The sequence below is a fragment of the Ahaetulla prasina genome, chromosome 3, assembly GCF_028640845.1.
Source record: "Ahaetulla prasina isolate Xishuangbanna chromosome 3, ASM2864084v1, whole genome shotgun sequence".
NCBI classification, from domain to species: domain Eukaryota; kingdom Metazoa; phylum Chordata; class Lepidosauria; order Squamata; family Colubridae; genus Ahaetulla; species Ahaetulla prasina.
Genome location: NC_080541.1, coordinates 227,297,444 through 227,307,900, shown reverse-complemented (window position 1 = coordinate 227,307,900; position 10,457 = coordinate 227,297,444). Strand labels below are relative to the sequence as shown.

Below are 10,457 nucleotides of genomic sequence, written 5' to 3'. Positions count from 1 at the left end.
CGCCTGCAAGCAAACAGCTCAGAGAACAGGGCCTCTGGTGGCTCAGCAGACTAAGTCTGTCTGGTTATTAACACAGCTGCTTGCAATTATTGCAGGTTCAAGCCCCACCAGGCCCAAGGTTGACTCAGCCTTCCATCCTTTATAAGGTAGGTAAAATGAGGACCCAGATTGTTGGGGGCAATAAAAGTTGACTTTGTATACAATATACAAAGGGGCCGTGGTAGCTCAGGCTGTAAGAAGCCTGTTATTAAAACACAGCAGCCTGCAATTACTGCAGGTTCAAGCCCCACCAGGCCCAAGGTTGACTCAGCCTTCCATCCTTTATAAGGTAGGTAAAATGAGGACCCAGATTGTTTGGGGGGCAATAAGTTGACTTTGTAAATATACAAATAGAATGAGACTATTGCCTTATACACTGTAAGCCGCCCTGAGTCTTCGGAGAAGGGCGGGATATAAATGTAAATAAAATTTAAAAAAATAAAATAAATAAAATAAATAAATAAATAAAATAAATAAAAAATAAAATATACAAATGGAGGAAGACTATTGCTTAACACAGTGTAAGCTGCCCTGAGTCTTCGGAGAAGGGCGGGGTATAAATGCAAATAAAAAAAACAAAAACCCAGCAAGGACCCTGTAATATCAAAATTCCAGTTCCTTTCTTAAGCTTCTTTTAATGGCTCACCAGCTGCCCATTCATTCTTAGCTTAATCCTGGCTTAGTAGGGCATGTAAACCCAGTTTACATCTCCTCCCCTGCTCCGTAACCACTTCTTCCTTTGGATGTCGGCTTGCTGTGGGCAACCCACAAGCTCTCTTCTTTCTCCCCCCCCCTCCTCCCCTCTGCAGGTCTCTTCTGTTCCTCTGGGTCGTGATGGCTGCAGGAACGGTCTTTGGGGTCTACAACATGGCCATGGCTGTGCTGAGCCCCTGCCCCCTCTTGCAAGCATCCAACTGGGGAGATGCCCTGATTGTAAGTCGGCCACTCGATCGCTTCCTGCGGGTGGGAAATACGAGGGGTTGGATGTAAAAAAGATGCTGAGACTCTAGAAAGAGTGCAGAGAAGAGCAACAAAGACGATTAGGGGACTGGAGGCTGAAACATACAAAGAATAGTTGTAGGAACTGGGTATGTCTAGTTTAATGAAAAGAAGGATTTAGGGGAGACATGATAGCAGTGTTCCAATATCTCAGGGGTTGCCCCAAAGAAGAGGGAGTCAAGCTATTCTCCAAAGCACCTGAAGGCAGAACAAGAAGCAATGGGTGGAAACTAATCAAGGAGAGAAGCAACCTAGAACTAAGGAGAAATTTCCTGACATTGAGAGCAGTTAATCAGTGGAACGACTTGCCTCCAGAACTTGTGAATGCTCCAACACTGGAAGTTTTCAAGAAGAGACTGGACAACCATTTGTCTGGAATGGTATAAGGTTTCCTGCTTGAGCAGGGGGTTGGACTAGAAGATCTTCAAAGTCCCTTCCTACTCTGTCATTCTGCTTGTTTGAGTTTTTCACACTGGAAATTTTTAAGAAAATGTTGGATAGCCATTTGTCTGAAATGGTGTAGGGTTTCCTGCCTGGGCAGGGGGTTGGACTAGAAGGCCTCCAAGGTCCCTTCCAGCTCTGTTGTTGTTGTTGCTGTTGTTGTTGTTATTCGCACAGCATGATGGACTTTGTGGTACCATGTCTGCAGAGAACTCAGCCATACTCTCTCCGAAGGTGTCATCTGAACCAGACCAACAGCTCGAGCCACGGAGAGGGTCCTCGGCTTACGACCGCAATTAAGGCTCAGTAAAATTCCATTCCGTTCCGTTCCTCAACTTACGACGGTTCACTTAGCAACCGAAGTTACAACGGCACTGAAAAAAGTGACTTAGAACCGTTTTTCATGCTTACGGCCGTGGCAGCATCCCTGTAGTCCCGTGATCCAAATTCAAGTGCTTGGCCACTGACTCGTACTTATGACGGTTGCAGCATCCCGGGGGCCACGTCCCGTGGTCGCCTTTTGCGAACTTCCGACGAGGAAAGTCCACCGGGAAACCAGATGCACTTTCTTAACCTAAGAACGGCAGTGATTCACTTAACAACGGTGGCAAGAGAAGTCGTAAAACGGGGCAAAACTCACTTAACAAACGTCTCAGGTAGCAACAGACGTTCTGGGCTCCGTCGCGGTCGTAAGTCGAGGGCCGCCTGTAGTTCTTGACTTACAGTCCTTCATTTAGTGACCGTCTGAAGCTACAGCGGCACTGAACAGACGGGAGCTATGACCGATTCTCACACTTACGACTGTCGCAGCCTCCTCGTGGTTATTAAATCACTTAACCGCTGCAGTGATTTGCTTAAATATGGGGGCAAAAAGGATGTAAACCGGGCACAACTCATATAACTGCCTTGCATAGAATAAAATAGAATAGAATTTTTATTGGCCAAGTGTGATTGGACACACAAGGAATTTGTCTTGGTGCATATGCTCTCAGTGTACATCAAAGAAAAGATACGTTCATCAAGGTACAACATTTACAACACAATTGATGGTCAATATATCAGTGTAAATCATAAGGATTGCCAGCAACAAGTTACAGTCATACAGTCATAAGTGGAAAGAGATTGGTGATGGGAACGATGAGAAGATTAATAGTAGTGCAGATTTAGTAACTAGTTTGACAGTGTTGAAGGAATTATTTGTTTAGCAAAGTGATGGCCTTCGGGATGTTGGAAGAAATATCCATCTGGGTTCAGTTCCAAGTGGGGACAAAGACACTGGAAACATGGAGGCTGCTTGGAAAGATGGTTTAATGGTAGTCAGGATCACATGGCTTGAGATCCTGAACAGAAAAGGGCTGAGATCCTGTGTGCTCCCTGGATTTTTATTCCGCATGATTATGTCAGAACAAATTGGAAAATGCAGAAGCAGGAATCCCGTGAATTGCAATTCTAATATATTTTTTAAGTTTACCGTATTTTTCAGACTATAAGACGTACTTTTTGGTCTCCCAAAAGGGAGCGAAAATGTCTGTGCGTCTTACAGACCGAATATTGCTGAAGCCCCACCCACCGACCAGCTGTTTTTTGGGGCTCTGCACACCCCGTTTTCGGGCCTTTTTTGGGCCTTTTTCAGGCTTTTTAAGGTCCATTTTTGAGGCTTTTTTGGGGGTCCATTTTTGAGGGGATTTTGGGGGCCGTTTTGGGGGTTTGGTCTGTTTTGAGGCTTTTTAAGCTCGTTTTTCCGAAAAGACTGAAAAGCCTCGAAAATGCCCCCAAAGCCTCAAAACAGCCCCCCCCAAAAGCCTCAAAAACGGGCCACAAAAAGCCTCAAAAATGGGCCTAATAAAGCCCCAGAAACAGGCCGAAAAAAGACTGGAAAACGGCTGAAAAAAGGCCCCCCAAAAAGGGAGGCCAAAAACATTTTTAAAACTATTTTTCCTCTTCTAAATTAAGATGCATCTTATAGTCTGAAAAATACGGTATATTTTTACAATTCTAATTCTCATATATTAGGAAAGCGCCAATTTGAGAAAAACTGGGGGGGGGGAAGCGAATTTGTCTGATAAAATGGACAGATTCGAGGCAGTCCAAAAGTGAAATTTGCACAGGTATCATGAAAAAAAATTGCCCTCTGTATCAGGGGTCTCCAACCTTGGCTACTTTAAGACTTGTGGACTTCAACTCCCAGAATTCCTCAGCCAGCTTTGCTGGCTGAGGGATTCTGGGAATTGAAGTCCACAAGTCTTAAAGTTGCCAAGGTTGGAGACCCCTGCTCTGTATCATTTCCTTAGTAGCTACAGATACCTCGACTTCTTTTAAGGCCGTGTTTCTTGACCTCAGCAATTCTAATCTCCTAGGTCAGGGCTCTCCAAACTTGAAAACTTTAAGACTTTTGGACTTCATCTCCCAGAATTCCCCAGCTTGGGGAATTCTGGGAGCTGAAGTCCACAAGCCTTAAAGTTGCCGTGTTTGGAGAGGCCCTGACCTAGGAGATTAAAATTGCTGAGGTCAAGAAACACGGCCTTAAAAGAGTTTTTCAAACCGTGTTCTTCAGAATCCTTGCTTGCCTCTGCAATGCTTTAAGTCTCAAAGAATAAAGAAGAACAAGAATTGGAAGGGACCTTGGAGGTCTTCTAGTCCAACCCCCAGCTCAAGCAGGAGACCCTATACCAACGGTCTCCAACCTTAGCCACTTTAGGACTTGTGGACTTCAACTCCCAGAATTCTTCAGCCACTATGCAACTTTGCCAGCATGCCATAATCGAACTCAAGCCCGTAGATTCCCGGACCATGGCTGGCTGAGGAATTCTGGGAACACTGAAATCTACGAGTGCTAAAGTTATCAAAATTGGGGACCCCTGCCTTATACCACTTAGGAGAAATGGCTGTCCAGGAGCTCAATTGTGAATGGAATGGAATGGAATAGGAATCATAAAGTAGAGTAGAGTAGAGTAGAGTAGAGTAGAGTAGAGTGGAGTGGAGTGGAATGGAATGGAATGGAATGGAATGGAATGGAATGGAATTAGGAAAGAGTAGAGTAGAGTAGAGTAGAGTAGAGTAGAGTAGAGTAGAGTGGAGTGGAGTGGAGTGGAGTGGAGTGGAATGGAATGGAATGGAATGGAATGGAATGGAATGGAATGGAATGGAATGGAATTAGGAAAGAGTAGAGTAGAGTAGAGTAGAGTAGAGTAGAATAGAATAGAATAGAATAGAATAGAATAGAATAGAATAGAATGGAATGGAATGGAATGGAATGGAATGGAATGGAATGGAATGGAATAGAATAGAAATCATAGAGTAGAGTGGAATAGAATAGAATAGAATAGAACAGAACAGAACAGAACGGAACGGAACGGAACGGAACGGAACGGAACGGAACGGAACGGAACGGAACGGAACGGAACGGAACGGAACGGAACAGAATGGAATGGAATGGAGTGAAATTAGGAAAGAGTAGAGTAGAGTAGAATAGAATAGAATGGAATGGAATGGAATGGAATGGAATAGAATAGAATAGAAATCATAGAGTAGAGTGGAATAGAATAGAATAGAATAGAATAGAATAGAATAGAATAGAATAGAATGGAATGGAATGGAATGGAATGGAATGAATAGAATAGAAATCATAGAGTGGAATAGAATAGAATAGAATAGAATAGAATAGAATAGAATAGAATAGAATAGAATAGAATAGAATAGAATAGAATGGAATAGAATGGAAGGAAAGAGTAGAGTAGAGTAGAATGGAGTAGAATGGAATAGAATAGAATAGAATAGAATAGAATAGAATAGAATAGAATAGGAATCATAGAGTAGAATAGAATAGAATGAAATGGAATGGAATGGAATGGAATAGAATGAAATTAGGAAAGAGTAGAATAGAGTAGAATGGAATAGAATAGAATAGAGTAGAGTAGAATAGAATAGAATAGAATAGAATAGAATAGAATAGAATAGAATAGAATAGAATAGAATAGAATAGAATAGAATAGAATATGGAATGGAATGGAATTAGGAAAGAGTAGAGTAGAGTAGAGTAGAATGGAATGGAATGGAATGGAATGGAATGGAATGGAATAGAATAGAATAGAGCTGTAAAGGTCATCTAGTCCTGCCCCCTGCTCAAGCAGGACAACATATACCATCTCAGACAAATGACTGTCCAATCGCTTCTTAAAAACCTCCCGTGATGGAGCCATCCACAACTTCCAAGATCTCAAGCTGGCAACTTCTCACCGGCTTCTTCTCTCGTTCTCTCGGCAGGTGATCTCCTGGGTATCCTTCACGGGAACCCTCACCTACGTCAAGGTGATGCTAGGGATGATTCTTCGCAGCTGCAGCCACAACGCCCTGGTCTGGTACGGCGCGGTGGAGCAGCTGGGGTCTCTGCTAGGAGCTCTGCTGATGTTCCCCTTGGTGAACATCTACTACTTCTTCAAGTCGGCTGACTTCTGCAGCTTCCAGTGCCCGGCGTGACGTGCCAGGATCCGAACAGTGGCTGTGCCAAGCATGCCAACCATGCGCATCATGGGAAATGCCTTCCAGAAATAGTCAAAAATAAGTCTTTTTGGACCGAAAGAAGGCAAAGAGTTGGGGAGCTTAGCAAGCCAAGGAGGATGTTTACGAAGGACCACGTCTTCAGAGTCAACAGCAGGCCAGGGAGCAAACTCAACACACTCTTTGAGTTTTTGCTCAACCCATATTAACTTTTTTTGGGGGGGGGGGTCCTTAAAGTAGGGTGGATGTAGCTCGGCCGAGAAAAATCTGGGTCTGCAGAACTCATAACTTTGCTGCCATCTTTTGTTTGTTTGGACTTTGGCACCCCAGGTCAGACAGTCGTGCTTAAGAATAAACCAACTTTCATTGAATGAGAAGATGTGGTCCATGAACCTACCTTCTTAAGTTGGAATGTCTTCGTAAGAAAGGAGTTGCATTTCCCGGAGAGGTAGTCCTCAACGTATGACCACCGTTGAGCCCAAAATTCCTATTACTAAGTGAGACGGTCCGACATGGAATAGGTTCTCTCCTGCTCGAGCAGGGTGGGGGTGGACTAGAAGACCTCTAAGATCCCGTCCGACTTTTTTAGTCTATGTTCTAAAATGAGAAATGATGAATAAACCTTAAACAAGGGGTTTAAGGGGTTGCCACAAAGAAGAGGGAGTCGGGCTGTTCTCCAAAGCACCTGAGGGCAGGACAAGAAGCAATGGGTGGAAACTGATCAAAGAAAGAAGCAATTTAGAACTAAGGAGAAATTTCCTGACAGTTAGAACAATTAATAAGTGGAACGACTTGCCTGCAGAAGTTGTGAATGCTCCAACACTGGAAGTTTTTAAGAAAATGTTGGATAACCATCTGACTGAGATGGTGTAGGGTTTCCTGCCTGGGCAGGGGGTTGGACTAGAAGGCCTCCAAGGTCCCTTCCAACTCTGATGTTATGTTATGTTATGTTAAGGCAGGGTTTACTTTAAGCCAGGGGTCTCCAACCTTGGCCACTTAGAATAGAATAGAATAGAATAGAATAGAATAGAATAGAATAGAATAGAATAGAATAGAATAGAATTTTTATTGGCCAAGTGTGATTGGACACACAAGGAATTTGTCTTGGTACATAGGCTCTCAGTGTACATAAAAGAAAAGATACGTTCATCAAGGTACAACATTTACAACACAATTGATGGTCAATATATCAATATAAATCATAAGGATTGCCAGCAACAAAGTTACAGTCATGCAGTCATAAGTAGAAGGAGATGGATGATGGGAACGATGAGAAGATTAATAGTAGTGCAGATTCAGTAAATAGTTTGACAGTGTTGATGGAATGATTTGTTTAGCAGAGTGATGGCCTTTGGGAAAGAACTGTTCTTGTGTCTAGTTGTTCTGGTGTGCAGTGCTCTATAGCGTCGTTTTGAGGGTAGGAGTTGAAACAGTTTATGTCCTGGATGCGAGGGGTCTGTAAATATTTTCACGGCCCTCTTCTTGATTCGTGCAGTATACAGGTCCTCAATGGAAGGCAGGTTGGTAGCCATTATTTTTTCTGCAGTTCTAATTATCCTCTGAAGTTTGTGTGAAGCAAAGCTGGCTGAGGAATTCTGGGAGTTGAAGTCCACAAGTCTCAAAGTGGCCAAGGTTGGAGACCCCTGCTTTACGCGATCAATCTTAAGGAGATCCAGTCGTGCCAGGGCTGAATCAACTCCAACAGTTGGGGTAGGATCTGATGCATGATCGCCCAGATCCACTCAACTTATCCTTTTCACCCATATAATCCTCCAGGAAAAGGAACTGGAGAGAAAGAGCGGCTACCCAATTAAGCCTCTAGATTGCAGAATTCTGGCCCGATAGCTCCGCCAATGATGATTGGCTGCAGGGGTCAAGACACGCCTCCTGCTGCCAGCCTATCACATTGGGATGGAGATAGTAATGTCCGGAAATCCTAGCACAATTTGTTCCTTAGCTGGCTGGGGAATTCTGGGAGTTGAAGTTCCACTGCCCGAGGTTGTGAAACAGTGCTTTGAGAGTTTTCAAGGTTTCTCTTCTCCCTTTTTTACCCAACAACAACTCTGCTGGGTGGGCCCAAAGGAGCTTCTGCGGCTGGATTTCCCACCTCATGCGTCTAATTGGATGTTTTCGGGGTGTCTCCTTGAATCCTTCTCTTAGCCCAGTGGTTCTCAACCTTTATAGTGCTGCGACCCCTTTAACACAATTCCCCACGATGTGGTGACCCCAACCGTAAAATTATTTTCGCTTTGAATTTATCGCGTCTGAAGCCGTCTTGGCTAGCGATCTGAACTGCTTGCGATTGCCTTGAGGACGGAGGCATTAAAGCGGAGACTCCTCCCCTATTAAGTTTATGGCGCCTGAAGCCAGATTAGGCGAGCGATTGGGAGTGATTGCAGCTGGCTTGAGAGGGAGACATCAGAGCAAAGATTTCTCTCTTGTTTAATTCATCGCGCCTGAAGCCGAATTCGGCTAGCGATTTGAAGAGCCTGCAGCTGGCTTGTGGAGTCAACCATTGGAGCGCGATTCTTCGACTCGCAAGTATACCTCCCATATTTCCGATGGTCTTAGGCGACCCCTGGCAAATCGTCATTCGACCCCCAATGGGGTCCCGACCCACAGGTTGAGAACCACTGTACTTAGCCTAACACCCAAATGCTTATCCCACATTGGCTGGTTTCAAAAGTCTGTAGCTACGGTACCTAATGGATCCTTGTCCACATTGGGAGCCAGCCCGGGATCTTCCTTCCAGATGGACATTCGGAAGAAGATCTCCAGAAAAAGGAAGGAAGGAAAAGAGAAGTGCGTATGTAGGTAGGAATGGAGAAAAGGAAGGAAGGAAGGAAGGAAGGAAGGAAGGAAGGAGGAAGGAAGGAAGGAAGGAAGGAGAGATGGGAAGAAGGGAGGGAGAGAGGGAGGGAGGGAGGAAGGAGAGAAGGAAGGAAGGAAAGAGAAAGAAAGAAAGAAAGAGCGAGGAGAGAATGAATGAATGAGTGAATGATGGAGGGAGGGAGAGAGGAAAGAAAGGAGAGAGCGATAGAGAGAGAAAGAAAGGGGAGGAAGGAGAGAATGAATGAATGGGGCAGGCAGGAGGGTGGGAAGGAAGGAAGGAAGGAAGGAAGGAGAGAGAGATGGGAAGAAGGGAGGGAGAGAGGAGGGAGGAGGAGAGAAGGAAGGAAGGAAGGAAAGAGAGAGAAAGAAAGAAAAGAAAGAACGAGGAGAGAATGAATAAATGAGTGAATGATGGAGGGAGGGAGGGAGGGAGGAAAGAAAGGAGAGAGTGATAGAGAGAGAGAAAGAAAGGGGAGGAAGGAGAGAATGAATGAATGAGGCAGGCAGGAGGGTGGGAAGGCAGGAAGGAAGGTAGAAAGGAAGGAAGGAGAGAGAGAGATGAGAAGAATGGAGGGAGAGAGGGAGGAAGGGAGGAGAGAAGGAAGGAAGGAAGGAAAGAGAGAGGGGGGGGACTTGGTGAGTGAGAATAATCTTTGAATAATCCATGCTAAAAATGCGCCCTGCTAAAAATGGTACTACAGAATTCTAGCTTCCATCCCAGAGGGATAAATCCGGCTTCTTTGGGGATTAAGGTGGGTTATATCTGAATTACCAACAGGGGGCATGAATGAGAGGAAGGAAGGAAAGAAAGAAGGAAGGAAGGAAGGAAGGAAGGAAGGAAGGAAGGAAGGAAGGAGGGGAGGGGAGGGGGGACTTGGTGAGTGAGAATAATCTTTGAACAATCCATGCTCAGCGTCTTGATTCCTCACTTATTAAATGGAAATGAGGTTTATTTTTATTTATGTTTTGAGTCGATTTGTCAAGCTGCCCCTCTGGACAAGGGACTCACGGCGGCAGACAATAAACAGGATAAAATCCATTATATTACAGACGCAATAGCACTACTGCAGGTTGCACACAGCTGGGGTCTCGGGGCCCCAGGAAGGGCCAGCGAGGGAGGGGGGGCTCTTCTTGATCTCTGGAGGGACATGAACCCCGCCACCCCCATCCCCCCAAAGAAACAAGCTCTCTTGTAGAGTTTTTAGAAGCAGTCAATTCAGTTAGTCATTTCTAGGTTATTCTTTGACCGTAATGGCAGGTAGTTACAAGCAGCTTCAGTTTTCCATTTGAAAAATGGAACTTTCTACTTCTCTGTAAGTCTACCTTGCTGGATGGCTAATGGATCCCTTTCCTTTCCTTTTTTTTCTCTTTCCTTTCCTCTCCTCTCCTCTCTCCTCTCCGCTCCACTCCTCCCCTCCCTTCCTTTTTCCTCTCTCCTCTCTCCTCTCCGCTCCACTCCTCCTCCCTTCCTTTCCTCTCCTCTCCTCTCTCCTCTCCGCTCCACTCCTCCCCTCCCTTCCTTTTTCCTCTCTTCTCCCCCTCCCCTCTTCTCCCTTTCCTTCCTCCTCCCTTCCTTCCCTCCACCCATTCCTACCTACATATGTACCTATCTGCCTCTCTTTTTTCCTTCCTTCCTTCCTTTTCCTTTC

At 45.0% G+C, this 10,457-nt stretch overlaps 1 protein-coding gene across 3 annotated transcripts in view; it reads left to right on the top strand.

The window, feature by feature from the left end:
* The window catches only part of SLC52A3 (solute carrier family 52 member 3), a 21,121-nt gene extending 12,313 nt beyond the window's left edge, over positions 1-8,808 (top strand). For all 3 annotated transcript variants that reach the window (XM_058177198.1, XM_058177199.1, XM_058177197.1), the window contains 2 exons: positions 849-972; positions 5,743-8,808. In XM_058177198.1, the coding sequence (XP_058033181.1) occupies positions 849-972; positions 5,743-5,955 (337 nt within the window). In that variant the 3' untranslated portion in view covers positions 5,956-8,808. The remainder of the gene's footprint in view (positions 1-848; positions 973-5,742) is intronic.
* The last annotated feature ends 1,649 nt before the right edge of the window (positions 8,809-10,457 follow it).